The following is a 25,109-nucleotide window of genomic DNA, read 5'->3' on the forward strand; positions in this document are numbered from 1 at the left end:
TGTAATGGAATGCCATGTTGTGTACTAAATTTATTTCCACCTCATCAGTGCACTGCACTCTGATTGTGTGTTCTCAAACACAGTAATGCAATGTTGTATGCATGCATTTTCTTATGAAGCTTTGAGAAAACCCATATCCTAAGTCTTAATAGCTTCATGCATTTTCAAACTTTAAAACTAAATCTGTCCCAGGATTGTGATTTTTAAGGCACGAGGGTATGAATGTACAGCTAAACTGAAGGCTTTATGGAGTCCCTGTTAGAGTCCCCTTACTTGTTATCTAGCCCACCAGTGGATTCTTCCCTTTCCCCAGTAAATGGGTATCGAGATACTGGTTTATTAGTACAAGTTCATACATTTTGAACATGAAAGGTGGACTGTATATCCCTTGGTGTTATACATGGCATTTCACAGGTGACTCCTACCAATATGAGATGTATTATAAAGCCTCTGTGATGCTGAATCTTGTCAGTAACTCTTTTAGTAAGCAGTAGAGCAGTGTTCAGACTGTGCTCCTGCTGTTACTTCCATCTGTCTTGCTTTATTTTCATTAGTAAAGAGTTTTGTTTCCTGGTTTGATCCTGGTTCTTTCTCTTTTTTTCCTCAGTCAAGAGTGTAAGTTCTACAGTAGAAAAGCATACAGCTGGTTTACTTTTGGGCTAGGTGCATGCTTCATAGAATGAGTTTAAAACCACAAAATATTTTTAGAGATACAGGAAGTATTAGGGAAGTGCCTGGATACAGAAAAATCTGGACATATGTGGAAGAATGGGAACTTTGGTTCATTGAATCTTGTAGATAAATTCATTTAACTTAAGGCAAAACAAGCAACTGATAAACAAAAGAAACAGTATTTTGCATCATTTTGGTACATACACAATGGGTGAATTTTATCTTAGAATGTTACCTTTATTTTAAAAGAATCTCTGAGAAATATTTAACTGGATGTCCTGTACTACTGTGTTGGCTTCAACTATTTTAAAAGACAGACTGTCCCTGGTACCACTGAAGCAACTTTTGGAAGTGAAAATCATGCTTTGAAAGCAGGAAAGCTATCTCATTAACGGCTAGGTCTTAAACAGCTGCAGAAGTTGGAGCCTTTTATGTTTATAGCCTTTTCCCCAAGTTCCTCTCAAACGCGTTTGAAAAAGTTGAGAAAATATTTGACAGGTATTGTGGTAATGCAGCTTTTGTATCCGAAAATAAGGTGTCCCTTGCAACATGAAGGTTGGGGTGGTGGTTTGGTTTTGCTTATGATTGCACAACACATGAGCAATACCCAGCTTGAAGTCTCAGGCACCAAATTAAACTCTTAAGCTGAAATCTCTTCAGTCAAGAAAAGTAGCAGAGATCTAATGAATAAGTATGCTCAAAGTAGTTAACTTTAGGCTAAAATGATGTGTTCTCTGATACACAAAAGATATTAAAAGGTTTTGGAGATTTGAGTATTAAGCTGTTGCTGTGGATGCTGTTGATTGGCTATATATGAAGACAGTGGATTTGTAATTCCTAATTAAATTATTAATTAAATTAATCCTAATTAAATGATTAATAGTCGTAATGCATACTTTCCACTAGAACAAGGTAATGCATGACACAGCCATACTTATGAGCTTTTATGGCATTGCGTGTATATTTTTCAGATCAACTTTAGGAATTCTGCACCTGTTTTATAGAAAAGTTACCATGTATGGGATGAAAATGTAAAACTATCTTTCATTGACTTGCCGTAGTAAAATGTTGCATATTCTTTATTTTTTTATTCAAAAACGTTATTTTAAAAAATGCAGATAACATCTTGAGACTGTCTGAAAAAACATGCAAGTTAAGCTGCTAATCTCATACAAGTGTGTTTTTAAAATTCTGCCTAAGCCTGATAGCCAGTAGACTACATGAAAATTTGTGAAGAGGGGATGAAGGCTAAAAATGAAGGTAGAGGGAATACTGATTTCCCCCTTCCTACTTCTTCTGGTACAACTTGAAATGGATCCATTCTGTTTGTTATTCCACATGACTTTGAAACGTGTTATTAATATAAAGCCCACAATTTATAAGAGATTTTAAGTGTCTTAGATGCAGTTGGCTCTAACTCAGATGACACTTACAAGCCCAAGGCAGTGCTTAACCCATAATTACTGCAATGTCACATCTTGGAAACTCTAGCAGTTCTCTATCCCAGTGGAAATGCTTTTTTGCCCCACTACCAAAAGGCTTATGTGTTGACTCATTTCCTTCACCAACATGACAGTTTCCTCCACATATTTACTGCTCTGGGCAAGTTTGTGTTATGTTAACAAATCTGTCTTCATATACCTTGAACATATCTGAACATATTTTAAAAGGAATTTAAAGTTTTTAGTGGTTCTTTTCAGTATTTAAAATACTTTTATTTGCCTTTCATTAAGGCAACATTTGTTTGCAGACCTTTAATTTTCAATCTTTAAAATAATTCTTTGCTAATAGCTCTGAATTCTGTTTGCTTCTTAACTTTTGTATTTACTGCATGTGTTATTGCACTGAATGTTTGCTGAATTTCCCTTAACTGATGTTGCATTGCCTTGTTTCTTGTGAACAATGAAATAACTATAAGCTTGCTGTAACTCTAGAATTTCATAGTGTATATTTGCTTCACTAATCTCTGGCCTTTTTTGCTAATGCTGCATGATTGTTCAACCTGGGGTACCAGGACGCTGCATTGGGATACTGATCCATCAGTTCTTCAGCTCCACTCTGATTCCGATCTGGGGTATTGCATAGATTTCTTATATTCCCTCTTTCATGTGCTTATGGATAATAAGTATGAGCGTTTTTTCCTTTAAGACTTGTTGTTGTTAAGAAACTGTTTTGTAAGTAATAGAAATTCACTATCCCTAGACTAAGGATGGGAAATTTTTATATCATTTGATATATATTAGATGCTCATTTCTAACAAACACAAGTAAGTTTTGTTTTCTTTGAGTCTTTCTTTGACAAAATGTAAACTTTAAGAAGTCATTTATTTAAAATAAAAAGGTTAGCATGACTGCATTTAAAAAAAGAGCAACTCCCATCTCACAAATATTTTTATAAAAGCTGTAGCTCATTATAAGCACTAACTAAAACCTGTATTGTGTACTAAGAATTATGATTCCACCAAAACCTTTCGAAAAGAGTTATTCATTGCATTTGTCTTGGGAGAGGAGTGGATAATAAGAAACTAAGTCTGATAATAGGTAAATTGTTGCATCATTGCAGTATTACTACAGTACATAACTGCAGTTGGGTTTTAGAGGAGGCTACAATGAATTGATGTTGTGCAGGTTTTGGAATATATTATGTGTTGTATGATGCTAGCTATATCTACCTTTAATAAAGTCAGAAAGCTCAAAGGTTTTCAGTATTGTGCTCTGGAACAATGTATTATGGATAAATCATTTGTCCATGTGAGTTCCAGGTCAGCCTGGCAGTTTTGCATTCTAAATAGTATCTTAGAGGTGGACGAAAAAGGGCAGCAAAGTTAAAAGACTAGGAAATGATTTTTCCTTCAGCATAACTAGGTTGCTTTTCAAGCTTTAAAATCCTAGAACTGTTGCTGTACAAGCATGACTTGTGAGTAGATCTGTACCCCCGATAATACAGATGTATCATATATGTGGCAGTATTCTGGTCAAGCACAAAGAGCAAAAATTTTAAATTATATCCTAATGTCCAGATATTTATATGTGCACATCTTCCTTTTTGTCACAGATGTATAAATAGTTGCTGATTTTAAATAATAATGATAAAATAGTAGTCATAATCATGTGACTTCTTCAAAGTTTCCACTGGATTTAAGTTTGACTAAGCAGTGCTGTGACATATGACTTGGGTATTATTCTAGGCAAAATGTGAACTAATAAAATTAAATGGTTTTTTTCTGATTTTTAAATTAATTTTATTTAGACGTGGACCTGTTAAACTTGGAATGGCCAAAATTACACAAGTTGACTTTCCTCCTCGAGAAATTGTTACCTACACAAAGGAGACGCAAACACCTGTTATGACTCAGCCCAAGGAAGGTGAATGGTTAATTTATTACTATTGAGTTATTTTTTGTTTCTTTTAGTGTAATGATGACTGGCTGAATTAGAACTAGGACTTGTGATCTTGAAACTTAATAAGGTAAATGAAGGTTGATATGTGAGATAATTTATATGAATTGTATTACTAATTTTTTATAGGTTTTACTTAACTGTTACTGTTATTCTGCATCTCTTTTAACATCACTGTTGCTACTAATATGTGGTATTTTCACACTCCTAGTAAATGTTCAGATGAAACACCGAGTTGCTTAATTAGCTGACACCTGATAAATAAATGGGATATATTTTGCGTTTATGACATTTGAGAATCCACACACAAGTTGGCACATGGAGAACAGGGAGGTGATTTGAGGCAATTGGCATGGCTTCAACAAGGGCAACTCCTGCCTGACCAACCCAGTGGCCTTCTACAGTGGAGTCACTATACCAGTGGACAAGGGAAGTGTTACATGTCTGTTTGGATTTCTCTAAGGCCTTTGACATGATCACCCCCAACATCCTTCTCTCTCAATTGGACGGAGATGGATTTGCTGAGTAGACTCTTAGGTGGATAAGGAATTGGTTGAATGGTTGCATGCAGAGGTCAATGGCTCAGAGTCCTGGTATACATCAGTGACAAGTGATGTCCCTCAGGGGCTCATATTGGGACCAGTGTTATTTATTATCTTCATCACTGAAATACAGAGGGGTCGAGGGCACCCTCAGCATGCCTGCAGGTGACACCAAGCTGAGTGGGGCAGTTGACATGCCTGAGGGATGGGATGCCACCCAGAGGGACCTGGACAAGCTCAAGAAGTAGCCCAAAAGAAAGCCAAACATACCCTGGGCTGCATCCTCAGCAGCATGGCCAGCAGGTCAAGGGAGGTGATTCTGCCCCACTACTCTGCTCCTGGAGTGCTGCATCCAGCTCTGGAGAGGGACCTTGAGCAAGGGCATGTGGTGACTGGACAAGGGGTAATGGCTTTAAACTGGAAGAGATTAGATTAGAAATCAGGAGGAAATTCTTTACTTTGTGGGTGGTGAGGCACTGGAACAGGTTGCCCAGAAAAACTGTGGTTGCCCCATCCCTGCATGTGTTCGAGGCCAGGTTGGATGGGGCTTTGAGCAGTCTGACCTGGTGGAAGGCGTCCCTGCCCATAGCAGGGGGGTTGGAGCTAGATGGTCTTTAAGGTCCCTTCCAACCCCTAACATTCTGTGAGCTTACTTGAAGGCTGTGTATCCTTACAGCAAACTTAGCAATTAACCCCCCCCACTACTTCTTAAGAATTTTAATTTTTATACCTGAAGCTTACACTTTGAGTTTTAAAAGAAGGAACTAATTTATTTATAATTTACAGAGTTTCTGGTTTTGGCAGTTGAACATAGGCTTTCTTTCAGTCATTACTTTTTTGCTTTTCAAAAAATAAATTTTTCCAAAGAAAATACAGTTGGCTAACAGATTTGCTTTTCCATGTTGAAACACTTGAATTTATCTGCAAATGAAAGTATTATTCTTGACCTAGTTTGTGTGTAGTTCTACAACAAAATCTCTTGGTTGTTTAATATGACTGACTCTGAGTATGCCTCTATGTTAGTAATTTTAGGACATACTTCTACATCCATAAATTTACATTCTCCTGCTCTTTGATATGTGAACTTTTGGGTGTTTATGCAAGGATATATCTTTGAAACTTCATTATTCAGTGAGCCAGAGGATATGATTTTTCTCTAACTGTGTTTTCTTTTCTATTTTCTATTTTATCTGTATTCCTGCACAGGTAGGTGTTCGGGATTTTCCTGCTTTCGTTTCTCCCATGCCCTCAACATTTCCTTTCTCTAACCTGTCAGGTCTTTTTTCCTTTCCTCTGTCAGGTTCATAGAATCTGAAGACTTAGTTGATAGTTTATGTACTTGAAGAGTTTTACTTCTGCTGCCTGCTGACAGTGGAAATTGCTTGGGATTGTATGATCTGAGTTTCACAGTAGATAGGCTGTAGCTGAGGTTTACTGTAGTGGAGTGGAACAGTGGTCATCTCTATTTCTGCATTTACCAGAAAGCTGTCTCAATACATGTATTGTCTCCTGATCCATTCCACCTTACAAATACTGATTTCTTGAGGGCCATAAATTTTTTTAATATATTTATTTCGTGTTCTTCACAAAATTCACAGTCTTTTCATGATTTCAGTGTTGAGGATCTTTTTAAGGTTTGTCTTAAGACTACCTGAATACATTCATAATAAAGCTCTATGTTCCCATTTTACAATGATGTCTGAAATAGGATGTAGGTTTTAAAAAAAGAATAAATCATGCTGTATACAAAAAAAGAGTTACTAGGTAAGAGATTTTTGTTGGTGGAAGAAAATTTTAAACTCTTTAAAACAACTGACAAATGCAATATCCTGAATTTACAGGATGCAATTAGATAAATTTAAATTCTGTAAAATATATCTTACTGATTTTTATTTCTTCTCACAGTCTGAGTTGTTGTGCTTACTTATCTGAGTGCATATACTGTAAACAAAAACAACCTTGCGAAGTACTTGAAAGTGGAGCTTGCAACTGAGTTTACACCTGTAGTAGCTCCCTTATACAGTAGCAAGTTGCATCTGAGCTAGGTTAGCTCAGTGTTCACAGTTTCTTATAAAGTGAAGTGAACCGGACCCTTCTTAATATATCTTAAGATTTTAAAATACTGTTGGAGCTCTGCTTTTGAATAAGGAAAATAGAAGCAGTTTTATTAGATATGCTCTGCAGTCATTCTGCTTGATTAGGTCCACTTGTGCTAACACTTGGTTTGGTGGGGGAGGACAGCACATGAAATAAAACCAACAAACCCACAATGAATCACCAAACTAAATAGTTCTCTTTGTTCCAGTTCTGTGTGTTACAGTAGTTATGTAGTTACATTGTAAGCTGCATTAGGAAACATTCAAAGTACAACCAGTCTGTCTGGTGGGACAGATAGGAACTAGAAGTAAACTAGTTTTGGATTAAAACCATTTCTAGTAGTTATGGAAATATTTGTGGCAACACATACCAAGTGAGTTAAATATGAGAGATTTCATGTCCTCAAATAAAACTTGGCATTTGGAAATGCCTGTTTTGGATTCATGTAGCAGTTAAATTAATTTTGAAATGTGACAGCTTCCTTAGGAGATGAAGACATTTAGTGTTCTAACAGGTCTCACAACTTCCATTATTTTATTGCAATACTAAAATGTTGATTTATTATGACCTCAAAGTATTTGAGAAACTGCCTTAGGAAGATTGATTCTTCTATATTATAAAACAATAAAATCGGTCTCTCTCCTAGAAATCAGTTAATCCAAAGAAAGATGGGTGTATAGGGGAATATGATTTTGCTCAGCTGTCACAATTAAGGTTTTCCAGGGCTAACTGGATATTTGCTACTTAGTGTTGCTGTACAATACTGTGCATGTGCAATCACAGCTGAGTGCAGACAGTATTATTCCATTAACTCCACTCTTTGAGGAATAACTGTCTGCTAGCAACTCCGAGACACAGAGTTAAAATATTAAGCACAGTAATAAAAATATGATTTATAGGATTTGCTTCTTGGATGCTGGTATGACGAATGCAGGATTTATGAATTTTAGTATTTTTTAAAGAAATAACAGACCATTGTATATTCATGTATGATCCTTGTGAGTCCCTTCCAACTCAGAATATTCTGTGATTCTATATTATCTAGTACATGCCTTAAATGTACAGAAATACAGATAGGAAAACTTGATGTGAAGACATTCGGCTTAACCAAAGCCACCCATTTCACAGATGATTTAACTTTGATTAACCTACTCTGCAGCAACAGATTACTCAGACAACTGGAACTATACTCTGCAGTGTTATTGCTAGGTGCAGCCTAATTTACAGCACTGCTTTTCTTTCTGTCTTGCCAAAATACATCACAATTTTGATGTTAACTCAAAGTAAAAATTCAATGGTTCATTAAATCTGTTTTTAGCATTCATTGACAAGACATTTGTTGCTATTAAAGATTGCATAAAAATAGCAGCTACTTTACTGCTCAGTTTGTAACCTTAGATCCCCTGATTGCCTGTCAGAAACAACATGGAGTTAATCCCTTAGCATATTATAATGAATATTCATCGATATGTTGATGTGACATAGAGTCCCATTTCCTGTCTTCACGGCCCTGTGACTTTTCCAAGTCTTTGTGGCCTTTTTTGAATCTGAAATCATATTTGGTACACTGACAATTGAAGTGGCTTAAAATGCCAGTAGATACAGTCAATAATGAATAAAGGTGGATGCAGTTAGGGCATGCCCTTAAGGTTTCAAATTTAGGTAGCTGACTTGAAATAAATGCAGTGCCCCACTGTATCATGGGTTCTTGACTTATTAGATTGGAACTTTTTCAGAAATAGTATGTCCAGTGTTTCAGTGTTTGCTGGGTGCTATATTATTGTTATGGTAATTCCTTGCAAATTCTGGCATCTGGCCTGCTATTAAATAAATTCAAGATGAAGGAGAGACAGGAAAAGTAATTAAAACAAACATTTCTTATCTTGTTTTTAGTCCAGCAGCTTAATGGTGCCTTTTTTGTGAACTGTGAGAAAGCTTCCTGGGTTTGGAATAGAAAGCATTCTAGTTTTGGATAATGAGGTCAAGAACTTGTATTTGTGGAGATTTTTTTTTTTTGGTGGGGGGGCGGGGGGGGGTTTCTCCAGATCCCTTAATGAGAAAGTTTGGATGCAACTCTTCTTTAGAGAGAAGGTTTTAGATTTATGCAGTTACGGATAAATCAGTGAGATGACATGTTCAATTTCAAGTCTGATGCTTTGAGAATATTAAAATAAGTGTTGTATCCTGCATTTAAATGCAGTAATATCAGCTGGCTGTATGCAGTGAAAGTACTATGAAGGAATTTAGAGCTCTGTATAATATATGCCATTTATGTTTCAAACATTAAAAGGCAGGAGCAATCAACTATATGATCTTTTGAATAAAATATGTAGATTAGAAGGTCATATAGCACTAAGGGGTTGACCATCTACGTTTGACAAGAATTTGACTCCTGTCACTGAAAATGGTACTTAGAATCAGTGTAGTATGACTAATGGGGGGTTGGGCTGAAATTTCTAATTTGGGACTTTCAAAGCTAGAATAATGTATCCAGTGTGACCCAAAAGCAAATTTCTAAATTTGGAGGCATCATTCAATTCTGCAAGATTGATTGGCAGGGCAAAAAAGAGGGGGATTTTTATCCAAGTGGCCATAATTTGAATATGTGATCCTGTATGTGTTTTTCTCAAAGTCATGTGTGTTAACTCATATTACATTTTTTAATTAATCATTGTTCACACCTGTAGTTATTTGACATTAAGAATTCCCTTCTTTAAAATTGCCACAAGTTATACAGTTTTTGGGTTACAAGGCTGCTGTACATGTGAATCCATCGAAAAAGGAGCAGTGTCTTTCTGTTTCTTTGCGTGATTATTTTGCCCAAAAAAGCTTTCATTTTTTTTAAGTAGCACAAAAGCTGTAATTGGCATGCTTTGTAAGGAAGTGTCAATGTGCAAGAGAGTGGAGATCACTAAGAATTCTTTTACGGGTTCTTTCCCCTTTGCACCACCGCCTCCTCAGCAGGGTCACTGAGATCACTAGCTTTTCTTGAAATGGCCATTTTCACTGGCAGGTGCATTATACCCTGTATTTTCAGATTGTTTTTCCATTCTGAATGTTTGGCAGGTTGATTGCTCTGGCTGCATTGACGGAGAAAGGGCTGACAAATGCGGTTGGGCTGGCTGAAAAGACAGTGATTACTGTTTTCCTTTGTGGCTGATTGAGGCCCTTGAAAGGAAAGATTTTAACCTTCACCATTTGGTTCAAAAGTATGAGCATATATTGAAATCATTCATGCCATTTATCCTAGTTCTGTAAACTTGTCAGAACATAAAAATCGCTCAATTTCAAGTAATGTAGGATTGGCATACGTCATTATCATTTTGATTAAGTTGGAGTTTGTATTATTGTGTGCATTATACAGTGTCATTTAAAGCTTTCTTTCCTGCAGGTACAGTTATATTTTTATTGCCTATACTATGGAGTTAGAAAGATTTTCAGACCTCTTTAAACCTATCACTATGTGTGTGGTTTGGCAGCTGGTATGGCCTACAAGCTGTATTTTGTTTGCAGGGTAAAGGCTTGTCTGTAGACCTCCTGGAGTGCTGGTAATTGCACAGGCTTGCCATTGGGGAAAGACATGATTGGAAGCAGTCAGGCAGAAAAATGTTGTGCCATCCCATTGCCACCTCATAGCAGAGAGACAATCTTTGCAGTACCATCTGGTTGTTGCTATCTAGTCAGCTGGCCTGGCTGCTGGGACCATGGCTTGGCAGCTGGTTCCCATCCCTTGACCACCCCTTGTTTTTTTTTAACTCTTTTTGTGTGCATGCATGTGGATTTTGGTTTTTTTTTGCTTTTTGTGCTAGATAACTTTGAACATGGGTCAGGGAGATGGCTGCAACAAACAAGCTTAGTCCCTGTTGAATACTGTCTCATTACTTGTGATGAGGTATGCAGCAGTCTCCTGCTGCCATTCCCTTATAAGCAGATGACGTAGCTGTTTAACCAATAAAAACAAGCCTTTTCAGAAGCTTATTCTAGAAGGTGGATAAAAAAAAGCCAGCATATCCCACAGTTCTAAGTAATTTAAAGGTATTTTCTGGTTTACAGGATTCAAAGAATAAAATGTAGAAATGCAGAAAGTGCTGTAAGCCTTGTCAGTATTCCTGAACATTAACATTTTATTGCAGTTAGGGAAAACACATTTTCCTGTAAAGTTCTCATTGCCAAACATGATACAGATAATGAGACTTGCATCTAGAATGACAGAAAAAATGTAATCTCTCTGCTATTATCTTTAGCAAAATTTGCCTCTCAGAATAGCAACCTGAAAGCTAATGTAAGCCATCTTCATGCCATGTGCAGACCCATTAGACTGATGGTTTCAGATCACAAGTAAGCAGCTGCTCTGTAGACTATTTTAGACATTTGATTTTTCTTTATTCCACGGCATTAATGTGTCAGTGTGTTACACAGAACATGCCTCCACCGCATGGTTCTGTGTGGAATCATAAATGCCTGTAAGACAGATTTCCACTTTGGATTCTTTACAATTTTCTGTGTGTCTTATTTCAGTTTATGCAACTACATAACTCAGCCAGTAATACCCAGGTGTAGACAGTATTCCAGTGATATTTTGGTTTGTGATAATGTTATCCTTGGGACTGCATTTTACAAATGCAACCATTTTAAGCTACATGATACCATTTTTCATCAGCTTATATGGGATTCATATAGAATGTTACTGTTCCCCTTTAGAAACACTGCCTGTCTCACCATAATCTTTCTCCTTAGATGAGGAAGAGGAGGATGATGTGGTTGCACCAAAACCGTTAGTTGAACCTGAGGAAGAAAAAACATTAAAAAAAGAGGAGGAAGAAGAAGGTACAGTTCACCTCAAGACACTCTGTGTGTGCTGTAAAGAAAGTCATCAATACATTTTTAACTCTTTGTTCTATTAATTTAAAATTAATTTCATTGTTAAGTACCAATTAGCCAGCAAAGCACAAAATCCAAAAATTATTAAAAATCATGATAAACACTGTTTTTCTGTCTTGCAAGGAATTGGTGAAAGTGTGCAGTGCAGCAAATGTCTGTATAAATCTTTTTCAGCTGCCCCTCATGAACTCACAGAGGAGGAAAAGCAACAAATTTTGCATTCTGAAGAATTTTTAAGTTTCTTTGACCACTCCACAAGGATTGTTGAAAGAGCCCTTTCTGAGCAGATCAACATTTTCTTTGACTACAGTGGAAGAGACTTAGAGGACAAAGAAGGGTAATGTGAATATTGAATACTTTTCTGTGCATGTCCAATACTTTTAATTGAAAAAGTGATCTAAGATTAATATCTCCTAATTGTCTTTACAGAGAGATTCAAGCAGGAGCAAAACTGTCCTTAAATAGGCAGTTTTTTGATGAACGTTGGTCAAAGCATCGTGTTGTCAGTTGTCTGGACTGGTCATCTCAGGTAAAAAATAATGCTTAAATTAAACAGTTGACTTTGTAAATTGATGTAGTTCTGTGCATTTGACTCCCATAAAAGCACAGCTGATACAGGCTGTATTTCTAAATGTGTTCCTTATGTGTTCTATGGCTTGCAAAAAGTTGACAGAGCTGTTAATCTTCTGTGAAAGGTAGCAAAAGGTTCGTATTGTGAGGAAAGTTGGCTTATGGACTGCTTTGTAGAGGTAACTTGGCTTCACTTAAAAGTACTGGGTTTTACAGTTAAAAGCAAGTCGTGATGAAAGAACAAGACTAATGTGTATGTTAATGCTGTTTTAGGAGCTAAATTAGCAACAATTGCAGTTTCAACTGACAATTTTTCATGGCTTTATAATGCAAGGTGGTTTTTTAACCTTACTTTGGCAAAAGAAGACAAAGATTCCAGGATTATCTGGACCATTAGACAGTTATTTTGCTTACTTTGAGTCTTTTTCGTTTACCATGCAGTATCCAGAATTACTTGTAGCCTCTTACAACAATAATGAGGATGCGCCTCACGAGCCTGATGGAGTGGCCCTTGTATGGAATATGAAGTACAAGAAAACTACCCCAGAGTATGTCTTTCACTGCCAGGTATGATTCTGTCTTGGGAGGGATTTTATGTTGATGAATTTGGACAAGTACTTTCCTTATGTTTGTCAATAAAATTTCATTGGGCTGGCATTTGCTTTAACCACATTTATTTGCCAACAGATGTTGATAGCTAGAGACTTCAGCTGAGAAATATTATTCTGTTTCAGAATTTCTGACATCATTCAGAATTCAGTCTTGTTTGAGAACTCATTTTCTGTTTTTATTTAAAAACAAGAAGACTTTCTTGTGTAATGGTTGAACCACAAAGGTTTGTATGTAAGGGGCTTGAGTGGGATTGTATACTACAGCTTAGTTTACTGAATAAAATGAAGACAGCCTGAGGAAATGGAATGAGGATGAAAACTAGAAACATATGCATCAAGGAAAAGGGCAGATGGAGGTTTTCTAGTAGTTTTCTGAAAGATAAAAACATGCAAATCTCTAACATTATGCCAAGTCCAGGATATCCATGTTTTTTCCATAGTTTTGGAAAATTACACAGTTGAATCAAAATTTAACCTCATGTTGTCACATTACTCTCAAAGCCCAGATTGCAAAAGTAACTCTGTTATATCAAAATGTATTTCTACATTCTCAAAGAAGCAATGACTACAGAATGTGGCAAAACATTATTAAAATCTTGTGTGTTACTGGGCCTTCCTTTGCTAATAAACTACGCTAGGAGGAACACAGATGTATGCATGTGAAAGAAAAGAGGAGGAAAACTTCATTTTTAAATTGAAACAACAATAATGTTGAGGGGTTACAAAGGGTATGTGAATCCTTAAGTAATTGGGCAGTGAAATAATGTACTGAATAAATTTAGGCAAAGAAGTTCTGATACTTCCTTTAGCTTTAGACAGAGTATCATTGAATGATAGTTTGTGTATTTTGTTGTTTTTCTTCCTTTCAGTCAGCAGTGATGTCAGCTACATTTGCAAAATTTCATCCCAATCTGGTGGTTGGTGGCACATACTCGGGCCAGATAGTGCTGTGGGATAATCGCAGCAATAAGAGAACCCCAGTGCAGAGAACGCCACTTTCAGCTGCTGCTCACACGGTAGGAGGTGAAATATCTTCATGGACTGTGCCCTGTTGAGATGTGTTTCATGTCTAGGAAATTCTGTCCAGTGCACTAGATTGACAATGCTTAAATGTTTATGTCCGTATTTTGCCACTTAGGAACCAGGCTATTCACAAAAATCAGAGTGTCAGAAAAAACAAGTATCAGTTTTATAGGGGAGTATCATTTGTACTTTTGATTGTGATCAATCTTTTGTGCTTTGTTAAATGGTGAACTTGTGTATTTTACTGTACGTTAATTATATCAGAACTGGTTATTACCTCTAAATTCTTTTCTGATAATATTTTGTTTCTTAGCACCCAGTGTACTGTGTAAATGTTGTTGGGACCCAGAATGCTCATAATTTGATCAGTATCTCAACTGATGGGAAAATATGCTCTTGGAGTCTGGATATGCTTTCCCAACCACAGGTAAGATAAGTTTGGATATACATAGTATCTATTCCAGATTTATATTCTACAAAAAATTCAGTTGATCTAATAAACATTAATCAACATTTTCCCAACATGTAGAATTAGGGTAGTTTGATATTTGATAAAATATTTCCCCACCTGTGGAATCAAATATTTTCTGTTGATTCTTTCGTATATTTTTGGTGTACTTGTGTTAGTGGTGAACACAAATGTAGTAATAAGACTTCCTTATTCCTGCTCAAACTATCCAAGTAAAATAAAAAGAAAACCCTTCTATTGTGAAATCTAAAGGATTTTGTAGGTGTTAGTATTTCTTTTTATACATTAAGTTGCTGATATTTTCACTACAGGATAGCATGGAGCTGGTTCACAAACAGTCCAAGGCTGTGGCTGTTACCTGCATGTCTTTCCCTATTGGAGATGTCAACAACTTTGTTGTTGGCAGTGAAGAAGGCTCAGTGTACACTGCATGCCGTCATGGCAGGTGAATACAAACTTTAATTATTCAAAGGAATTAAAAATAGTGAAAGGATGAGTTCCTGCATGCTTTACAATCAAAACTTTTGTATATTTTCTCCTTTGCACTAAGGAGTATCTCTGTCTGAATTCCAGTTCACTTTTTCTTGAGGAAGAGCTTCATTGAAAACAGAAATAGTTGGAATATTGAATTGGTATTACGAGTTGTTTGTGTTGATGAGGATAGCATAGGTCACTGTGCTTTTATTCATTTGAATTGTAGCAGAACATTCCAAACTTTGTATCAGTTTTGTAGATAATTGTACAGTAACATCACGCACAAATGTTAAATTGGCTAGCTGTTCTCCTGCTGTTCAATCTATTTTGAAATTGTCTGACTGTATCTTATCAATTGCTTTCTTAAATACAATTGAGTGTCCAGGTTTCATCTCAAATACATATCACCTTGCTGCACAGCTTTTTTGGTTCCAAAATACCCCAAATCGTATCACTTTTGTGTAACATCCTTCCCATCTGCTTCCCTCCTTTTCATCACCCCTGATAGGAGGCTATTAGGGATATATTTTTACTGGTTTATGTCTGAACCTCGTGCCCATAAAGTGTATGCAACTTCTCTTAATTTAATGGGAGTTTTATGCTTATTCCTGAGACTGGATTTTGTTCTTTGTATGAATTGAAGTTGTAGCTATTGCTTGGAGGACAATGTAGTTAAGTGTGTAGACTGGTACTTGCTGAATGAGTCTCTTGTCCCTAGGATACATTTTGGCACATAAGGTTAGGAGAAAATACTTGTTGAACTTAAGGTCTGTTTTGAAGCCTGGTCTTCTGTGATCCTGCTGTGGTGAAGCCTTTTGCAGTGGGGTAACATCCATATAAGGCAGCAAAACCTTCTTGTGGCTGTATTTAAATTGCATTTCAGTGCTATCTCTGTCTGCAGATGTTTGGTTTCCAGATAATTAACCTTGGTTGTATATTCTGAAACAGCAAAGCTGGAATCAGTGAGATGTTTGAAGGACACCAGGGACCAATCACAGGTATCAACTGCCATGCAGCAGTTGGACCTGTAGACTTCTCACATCTTTTTGTCACCTCTTCTTTTGACTGGACAGTAAAGCTTTGGACAACGAAGGTAACTTAGATAGTTCAGTGGTTTTCTTCGTAGCCCTTGACACAAGGTGGTGCTATAATGTAAGCTACTTAAGGAGGTTCACTAACCTGAAGTCAAATTGTGTGAAGTTCTGAGGGTCTTAGCTGCAGTCCTGCAAAGAGGAGACAGCTGATGAGCAAAACTAAGATTAACAACATAAAACTTTGCTTTCAGCTTGTACATCATTTGTATATTTCTGATCCATTCTTTTCACCCTTTTGCCCTTTGTTATCAACAATTATTACAAAGTAATCAAATGTAAATCATGTTATAAAGTCAGTTACCTCATATATTCATAAGGCAAATGTTTTGCTACAATTTTTTGGAGGACTAAGGGACAGCACCAAAACTAATGTCAGTTAAATTTGGTGAGACTCACAATTGAAATACCTGTCATTTCCATTGCCAGAATTACTTCTTTCTCTGTTAGTCTGATGCCCTGAGAAATGCAAAGCAGAGGAAGCAGAGTTAAAATCTCTGAGTAATAGTCACTGAATTATCATTGGCTTGAGTTACAAGATTCTTAAAACATTAAATTTACAATTTACAGTTGGTTTGCTATTGATTGTTTTATAGTAGCAGCCAGCAAAATGGCTGCATGCTTTGGAAAGCATATCTTTAATAATAAAAAGCATTCGTTTTTGGCTGATTTTTGTAGTGGCATTTTTTTAAAGCAAGTCAAAATGCAAATCACTTTTTACTTACTGCTGGTAATGCTGTTGAAGTTCTGTATTTTGCTTTACCTGTTAGTTTTATAATTTTGAAATGTAGGGTTTGGGTATTGCATTATTATCTTTGCTTCTTTTCAGAATAACAAACCTCTCTACTCCTTTGAAGACAACTCGGATTATGTTTATGATGTGATGTGGTCTCCAACTCACCCTGCCTTGTTTGCCTGTGTTGATGGGATGGGCAGACTTGACCTGTGGAATCTCAACAATGATACTGAGGTGAGAAGTCAGGTTAAGAGTCGAATGCAGCTGGAAAATTGTTTGTACTCTTAAAAAAAAAAAGTCAGGAGTTTACTGTAGTTTGGGGTTTGGTTTTTTTTGCCATAGATTGTTTTTTTGTTGTTCTTCTTAAATATGCTGTAGTTACAGTAGTTTCTGTGTAGTAAATAGCATTCTTTGATTACAGGGTTACAAATGACTCCTCATAATGAATAACAGCAATAATTAAATTGTTTTGCATATAACAAAAGAGCAAAACATCTGTTGGTGTAACACTGATCCATGTTGGGAAAGTGATTATAGACCTCTCACCCTTGTCAGTCTTGTCAGCCGACAGCTTAACAGTGTGAATAAACCTGTTACCATACACCACTGTTGTTCCCATTGCCACAGTAATACTGCAGGGAAATACTGCAGACATTTGTTTCTAAACTTAGAGAATTGAATGTTTGGTTTTCTGGTGTGGATTATACTTCATTATAATATAAATCTTTCCCAAGATTTGCTGGAGGTAGATCAGAGGAGAGACCTGACAGATATTTAGTACTTAAATTTCACTGTCTGAAAACTACTTATAGAAGAAAGTTGTAGGACCATATGCCAGCCTGTGGCTTTAAATTGGAATTACCTGTTCAAGCCTTTTGGACAGGGTTTGACCTGCCAAAACAGCTGATTTCTTCCCTGTCCTGTGTCATAATCTTCTGACATCCCAGGGTGCCTCGTCACTGCCTGAAAGTGGGCCTGTGCCTCCTGTCTCATGAGAAGAGTGCAGATGTGCCTTTTGATAGCAGATGTTTGTACTTTGGCCAAGGGACAGATGTGTTGTTTTGGTCATGTCACTGGCAATAGCTTAAGGTCACTGAGGGTCTTTGTATTGTGAACAGAGTCCTTGATCTGCATACCATGCACCAGTTGAAGTGTTGGGTGCTTCTTTTGATGCAGCACAGATGGCTTAGCTGTGTTCTGTAATCTCTAGTTTATGGAAACCTGATGCATTTTTAGCAATGTGTTTTGAATTGGTACAGGTGCCCACTGCAAGCATCACTGTGGAGGGCAATCCTGCTCTGAACCGTGTGAGATGGACACATTCGGGGAGAGAGATTGCTGTAGGTGATTCAGAGGGACAAATAGTTATATATGATGTGGGAGAGGTATGTATGCCATGTATTGTGCAAAGTATATTGCAAAACACTTGAGTTTCTTTATTTAGCAGCTTGCCTTTCACTTTTTTCTCCTGTCATTAGAGGAATAATAATTAGGTTTAGTTTGTATTTTTGAATTAATATTTCCTAGTGGTGTTTTATTTAAGGTATTCTAGCATAACTTTTTAGCATGTTGTCATCCAGTCAAAAAGAAGAAGCTTTACTGTAAGGCTGGTGAAATAAGAATCAATGGGTTTTTTTCATAGAAATTGTATCTTTTTTGTAACTGTGGCACATGTGAATTCTGCCCCTAGCTTGAGAAGTACTGAACAAAACAAAATTGTTGCAGTGAAGCAGACTTGATTTTGTTCTTACAGGGAAGCTGTTGCTACTGTGCAAGTATGTGTACTGCAGTAGTACATGACTAATTGAGGGGATGAGATATAGCATTAGTATTGCCCTTTGGAGGCAGGCTCTCAGAGGGAGATACATAGCACAAGCTTGTAATAATACCATTCTGTACTTCAATGCCGGAATCTCAAATTCTGCTTCTTTTATTAGTTGGAGCTTGTGTTGCTTACACTAAAATAAAGGTAAGCTTATCTAGTGGAACCTCTTCTGAACGTTGTTGAAGTGCTCTGCTGTTCAAAGTGAGCTCAGCTTTATTTCTCAGTAGGTTTCAGTAACACTCTCTGTGTCACAGCAAATCGCCGTTCCTCGCGGGGATGAGTGGACTCGGTTTGGCCGAACGCTGGCAGAAATCAACGCCAACAGAGCTGATGCGGAAGAGGAGGCTGCGACCCGCATCCCAGCATAGAGCCTTCCAAACAGGCTGCTGGGCTACACCTGGGAGTGGCTGGATGCAGATCCTAGTGTCAGTTCATGTGTCAGTTCTAATCATAGCTTAAGGGAGGAATATATGGATTCAACAATGGACTTTGAAACGTATTAAGATCAGTGAAAATCAGATCCTGCATTATGTTTTATATATAAATTACAAGCACATTCTTGGATTTGTGTAACTTTTAATACAGTTAACGTTGACTTTGCAAGGATCTTCTTTTACTGAACACTAACCTGGTATAAATTTGCTACTTGGCTTCTGTAAAGTCCAATTTGAAACAATATCTTTCTGAAAAGTTCTGCTCCTACAACTTTCTGTATTACAGACTAACCTTCATTAGGTAGTAAATCTCTGAAGCATTCTTTAATTTGAACTCTTCAAATTACCCATGATATGCATGCGTATGTTCCAAGTTTCATTGTTTATATACAGATAAGCCTCAGACTCTGGTAGTGGGTAATATATGTGAATAAAAATTTGTCTGTAGTTACAAACTTACTTGATAATCAGACCTGAATTAATGAAATACATATTTAATACCAATTTCCTTTTGTTGAATTGGTGCATTAAAAGGTGAGACTGATTCATAAATAAATATTATACGAGCACTTGTCAGCTGCCCTGACCTCTGATCTGTGTCCCTGCAGTAGTTTAAAGTTTCTGGGAGCTGATTTTACTACACACATCACAGGGTTGTTTTCTACTCCCAACCACCCCTTACTGCCATGGCAATTTGGTCGATAGCAAAAAGGCTCCTGTTATCAATTGGTTTTTTTCCAAAGGATAAGGAACTAGATTTTGACTTAATTTCTATAGCATGATGATTTGCATTCTGTTAACCACGGACGTGCTACTAATTTTCTGTACTAAGGTAAAGATTTTTATGATGATTATTATTGGTTTTTAACATTTTTATTGAAACAAAACTTCTAATGGCTTGAAACAGAACAGTTGGAATTTCTGTTAAAGGTTACTTGTTTTTCTTTCTTAGCATATTATAAATTTTTCTATCAAGACTGGTTGCAGGGGGGCTGTTGCTTTTGGTTTTTTTAAAATAAATACTGTGAGTTGCACTAGTTAGGCACTAAATGAGTTTTGTAGCCTTTAACTTAGGACTCTACGTTTGTTCTTAGTCTTTTACAAGCTTATCATTTTCCCAGCAGATCTGGTTTTATATGCTTAAAAATAGGAAATAGGTTTGTATTCCTTAATCAGTTTTGTGTCCAGTATTGTCATTGTTTCTTCATTGTTTAACTTTTCTGGTTTGGGTTTTTTCCTGTTTCTCCTTGTCTCAGTTCTGTTATGAGCAGCTTACAGAGACACAGCAATAACAGCAGTTCTCTCTTTAGAAAGTTTTCTTTTTTGGTGGGTGTGGAAGTGAAATGTGTTTAGGCTTCCCATTGGTGTTGGCATTCCAAGGGTGTGTCCCCCTCCTTTTTCAGTGCAGTCATGCTGCTTGGTTTGCAACATTTACCCTGTGTGTGATCTCAACCATACAACAGCAGCTCTGTTCAGTTGAGACGCATGTGAACTGTGTCAGAAGAGGCACATCATGAGATGGTTTGTACCTTTAGGCACAGGAAATCTTAACAAGCAGAAGGTCTCTTGGTTTGATGGTTTTGGAGGGAGGGGGCACTTGGGTTTTTGGTTGGTTGTTCTTGTGGGGTTTTTTACTGAGATTACTTCTCATTGAATAATACATTTCCCTCACACTTTTATTTTCAGAAGTCTAGTAGCTAAGGCTTTCTTCCAATGCCTGTTGCATACACGCAGGTCATATGGCATTAGTTTTGTGTCATTTCAACCTTTTAATAATTTTCAATTATTAAATTTAGTACTACTGTGTGTTTATTCCTGCTTGTGGTCCTCCCTCACAAATAGTTGAGTACAGATTAAAAATGTTGTAAAAGCCATACCTGCAACGATGAGACCAAAAGCGACGCTAGATGCTGTAAATGATCCTTCTGGGAGCCAAACTGTCCAGTTTTGGAGCTGTAAGAAATACAAATGCTGTTGTGCATTGTGAAGTCTCCTAAGGTCTTGATCAAGTCAGTCAACAAGCTGTGACTAAGATTAAATGCCAGTGGGTACCCACCATTTTTGTCTTTGTTTAGAAAAACACAGGACAAAATACATAGATACAGGAGAGGGTTCCTGTGAAGCCTGTCTCTATCCAGAAAACAGTACAGAACAAGAAATTCCTTCAACACAATACAACAAATAAAGAAGGAAGCCTTCGAATGGGATTATCTATAGTCATATTGGAGAATAGTGATCAGACTCCCAAGGTCAATGTATTGTAACCTGTGGCTCACTAAATATTATTCAGCACCAAAGTCATTTTTATCTTTCTTAGAGGCTAGAGCTGAAGGAGGGCTGGTCTGTGTAGTGTTCAGTTCTTAAGAAGCCATTTCTTCATAAACTGATTTATCCCTGATGGGCCTGCTGTCACCTAAGTAAGAAAACAGAACCTGAAATCAGTTTATACCACTTGGGTATTATCTAGTCCAGGATGTTTAACCCTGTAAGAAACATGTAAAACTTCAGTAAGCAAGGCTGGAAACCCACCCATCTCATCTCTGGCTGGCTGGACAGTGTAACTAATTTTGTTCCACAACAGGAGAAATCTAGACTCCCCTATTTCCTCTGACATTTTTGCATTTAAATATTATACCAGGGAAACTTTTGGCAGATATTAAGCCAGAAATAGTTCAAGCTTTCACTTTCTCTTTTACTTCCACTCACCTGTAAATGTAAACAATCAGTTTGGTGTATTAAAATAATACAAATATAAGTAGGTTTTTTCCTCCACAGAGTAACCGAATCTCATGGTAAAACAATCTAGAAATAAAGAGAATGCTTTCAGTTTTTTATAACAAGTTTTCCATTCGGGGAAAAAAAGACACGCTGAGTAATAAACCCTGTAAAAATTCTTGAGTCTTGATTTGCCAGTAACTGGCAAATCTCTCACTGTGTTTTAAATATGCTACTGTAGACGTAATATCTATTACACATTTAGTATTGCCTGTATTTTGAGAGAATTCCTTGTCATAAAGTAGTGCTGGAAAATAAAATACTGCATGTGCTCATCTAATTACTGTGCTCTCTAACACTTATGAGCCAGCACAGAGCATTTTAATTCCTTTGCTGTTACCAGAGGGAAGGGCATTCCTGCAGAGTCCTGTCCATTCATTAAATGGTGCATCTGACCTTTACATTTACTCTGTGGAGGGAAAAACAATCATGCTGGACAACTTCCCAAAAATTCAAAGAAACGAACTGACACAAGTGTTTTTAAACATTTTATTGTCACGATTGTTAACAAAACACCTTCAAAACATCTGTACATTTCAAACTATTTTGAACTGCAATACCCATTATATAAATGTATGTGTATAGATGCCCTGATGTCTCTGTACAAAGATGTACAATATGTACAGTAACATTAAATGCAAGCTGTGCAAGGTAAAGTCTAGGCTACAGCTTCATGCCACTGGTTAAAACAAGGCAGAGAACCACAGCTTCAATCAGTTCCTTGTGTGTAAATAAATAAATGCAGGTATGTATGAATATTTGAAAGGAGCAATTAGATTTGCAAGCTCAGTTCAGCTAGAACACATGCAGCTGACTGGAAAAAATACAGCAGTACTCTTGTGAACTCTTTCCACTGCATCACTTTGTTCACTTGAAACATCTTTTCAGGATTCAGCTGTGTGCTTGAGCTGAGGTGGTGGCAGGAGCTCGAAACTTTGGAAGATACAAACCAAATTTATTTTCTATACCAGCAAACGTAGCTGTAGCAAGTCTGTATCCACCTATATGTGCAGGATTCACAGGAGGAAGATCTGAAATTCGAGTTTTTGGGGTAGATTCTGATCCAGTGGGTTTGCTGTTCGAATGAAGAAAAAAGGTCTTTTTGTTAGTCTAGATTACATAAGGAAGGACTTTAAATAGACTTATTCAGGCTTAAATACTTAATTCTTTTGTCTGAATATGGAAGACTGTTAAAGCTGACCTTAAATAATTAATGCCTATGGTGAAGTGAATGAGGTCAGACCACTACTTAATTTTAAATCAAACCCAAAACTGAAGTTACATTTTTTTGATACTTTCGTAAATTCTTTTAACTTCCAGTGTCACGAGGAAAATGGACAAAACTGTGTTGCTACAATGGAAATACAAATTAGTGTATTGAAATAAATAGGAAATGGCTCTTTATCTCCTCATCTGTTTACAAGTGGCATGCAAGTTTCCCTCAATTATGTAAGGATATATAATTGAGGGGATTTTTTTTTACATGCTGCAATTTTAAGTACAGGTGCTCAAAGTCAACAAGCTTTAATGGGTCCTATGCATGAAAAAGTCAGGGTTTTTTCTTTGAACTTGGCAGTTGTTTCGTGCAAGCTAAATAGCAAATACTTGACTTACAGGCCTCCAAAATCAACATAAAACCATCTCTGCAGAAGTTCGTAAGTAACCAAAGTAACACCAAACTGGGGTGAAGATCTGAACACACGAGCTGTTAAACATTACAAATCATAATGTTAAACAAATAAAACAATTCCTCAGGAGAGAAGCTAAACATTTTTAACAAGGTGTTATGTTTTTCACAATCACACCTTGTAAATACTGCTCTGAGTCCTTAACAAAGCAAGTGCTGATTTGCAGATTTGGGGTCAGCCTTCATAATTTTTTTCTCACCTCCAGCTCCCTTCCACAAAGCCGAAGGGCCTTCTTCCATTAGAATCTTTCTGAAGCAGTCAATAACTCCACTGTATGTTGTCTGACCAGCGCGAGCTGCCACTTGCAGTCTTGTCTTGATGACATCAGCAGGGGTTACCAAAGAAGCAGCAGGCACACCTTTTAGAAGAAAACCACATTTAATTTGCACAAAGGATCTTGTAAAAGATGAAACACAACTGAAAAATACAAGTGCAAACTTTCATATTTTTTACAAAGGCTAGACATTACAAAAAAAGCAGGTTTTTACTCTTATGGTCATATAAACTGTCATGCCTGATATAATCGTTTTGACTTCCCTCTAAATTTAAAGGCTGTAACTGATAGTAAAGGAAATAAACTATCAAAAACCATTCTCAGCATCTTCTAGTGGTCTGGCAATAGCAGTAGTTTGAAACAAGATAAAATTGGCTATATATGTAATATATAAAAATTAGTTGTGCAAATTTACTGTATTTTTTTATACTCTACGACATATTTTGCAAATTACATAGATGACTGATTTGGGAATTTAATCCTGTGCATCCATTTGTTAAAGGTGTTGATGAGAAAAACTACTCCTTAAAACCCCTATTCTACAGAAATAACGTCTATACTGCTGTTTGGACTGTTCTGTAGAATAGATGCTGCTTACTTCAGTAGGCAAGCCATATAAAGACTGAGGACAATGACGGTGTTTTACAAGTCTGCTTAGTACCAACAGTGTGATATTAGCCAGCAGTGATGGAAGAACAAATCTCCACTTCTAAGGCACCACTCTCGGCTTTCTAGTCAAAGGAAAGGAGAAAGTTTTCAGAAATTTACTCCACAGTATATAACTGTGTTATCTATTTCTGAATACTTCTGCATACTGTAAAAACTTCATCCCCTTAAAAAGAGGAACCATCATCTGACTTAAAATTATCAAATTAATTTTGACTTCTGTTAAACTTTTACAATTGGTTAATACTGAATTAAAAATTTTTACAAGTCACTGGCTTGCACAGGTGATGATAAACTCTGAAGTCTCACTGACCGATTCAGGAGGTTTTAAAGGAAAACAGAAGCACTGTGATTAAGCCAGCAAGCATACACAAATAGCAATCATATGCAGATTTTCCTTCCAGGCAGATCCCTTCAGACTGTATTCTTGCCTGCTGCACACGCATAACAGGAATTCAGTGAGCAACTGAGAATTTGAAATTTGCAATTCAGAGAGGCAGATTCCTGTACATACTAGGAAACTAGGCCTATGAGATTTACACACATTTTTAACTGGGTTCATCACTTAGTATGAGCAACACAAACACTAATGAAACAAAGAGAAGGTGTGAAGTTTGCAGTCTAAAAAGTCTTCTAGGAGATAAAGTTAATAATATTTTTTAAATTATATAGGAGTTTTGTATGAGTATAATAAGCTAAATAATTTTCCATTTCTGGCAGTTCTGCAATACTAAAGAATAAACAGGGCCACAAATCTATTGGATTTTTCCTAGGTGGTCTCCCTTCACTCTGGCATAAGGAACACACCAACTGGCACAGAGCAGGTGCGGCCAAGCTCTGTATCAAGTCCGATATAGGGAACTACTATTCACACACAGGCACT

General features: G+C 36.8%; 2 protein-coding genes across 9 annotated transcripts in view; one reads left to right on the top strand and one right to left on the bottom strand.

Annotated features, from left to right (window-relative positions):
• DYNC1I2 (dynein cytoplasmic 1 intermediate chain 2) overlaps nucleotides 1-20,635 on the top strand; it is a 28,931-nt gene extending 8,296 nt beyond the window's left edge. For 4 of the 6 annotated variants that reach the window (XM_042040636.1, XM_042040637.1, XM_042040638.1 and 1 more), the window contains 13 exons: nucleotides 2,687-2,746; nucleotides 3,922-4,037; nucleotides 11,447-11,536; nucleotides 11,765-11,927; nucleotides 12,020-12,119; nucleotides 12,602-12,727; nucleotides 13,641-13,787; nucleotides 14,108-14,221; nucleotides 14,575-14,708; nucleotides 15,686-15,830; nucleotides 16,658-16,798; nucleotides 17,824-17,949; nucleotides 18,644-20,635. In XM_042040636.1, coding sequence (XP_041896570.1) covers nucleotides 2,687-2,746; nucleotides 3,922-4,037; nucleotides 11,447-11,536; nucleotides 11,765-11,927; nucleotides 12,020-12,119; nucleotides 12,602-12,727; nucleotides 13,641-13,787; nucleotides 14,108-14,221; nucleotides 14,575-14,708; nucleotides 15,686-15,830; nucleotides 16,658-16,798; nucleotides 17,824-17,949; nucleotides 18,644-18,757 — 1,576 coding nt within the window. In that variant the 3' untranslated portion in view covers nucleotides 18,758-20,635. The remainder of the gene's footprint in view (nucleotides 1-2,686; nucleotides 2,747-3,921; nucleotides 4,038-11,446; nucleotides 11,537-11,764; nucleotides 11,928-12,019; nucleotides 12,120-12,601; nucleotides 12,728-13,640; nucleotides 13,788-14,107; nucleotides 14,222-14,574; nucleotides 14,709-15,685; nucleotides 15,831-16,657; nucleotides 16,799-17,823; nucleotides 17,950-18,643) is intronic. The other 2 variants (XM_042040641.1, XM_042040640.1) reach the window with 2 other exon arrangements.
• A 1,438-nt stretch (nucleotides 20,636-22,073) lies between these two features.
• SLC25A12 (solute carrier family 25 member 12) overlaps nucleotides 22,074-25,109 on the bottom strand; it is a 47,729-nt gene continuing 44,693 nt past the window's right edge. For 2 of the 3 annotated variants that reach the window (XM_042040634.1, XM_042040635.1), the window contains 3 exons: nucleotides 23,486-23,644; nucleotides 23,213-23,303; nucleotides 22,074-22,673 (listed from right to left, as the gene is read on the bottom strand). In XM_042040634.1, coding sequence (XP_041896568.1) covers nucleotides 22,490-22,673; nucleotides 23,213-23,303; nucleotides 23,486-23,644 — 434 coding nt within the window. In that variant the 3' untranslated portion in view covers nucleotides 22,074-22,489. Of the gene's footprint in view, nucleotides 22,674-23,212; nucleotides 23,304-23,485; nucleotides 23,645-24,158; nucleotides 24,292-25,109 lie in introns of those variants that run through there. The other variant, XR_006018142.1, reaches the window with a different exon arrangement.

This window comes from Corvus kubaryi, unplaced genomic scaffold (assembly GCF_017639235.1).
Source record: "Corvus kubaryi isolate FWS band 111438036 unplaced genomic scaffold, C.kubaryi_AGA036_p1.0 37396, whole genome shotgun sequence".
NCBI lineage: Eukaryota > Metazoa > Chordata > Aves > Passeriformes > Corvidae > Corvus > Corvus kubaryi.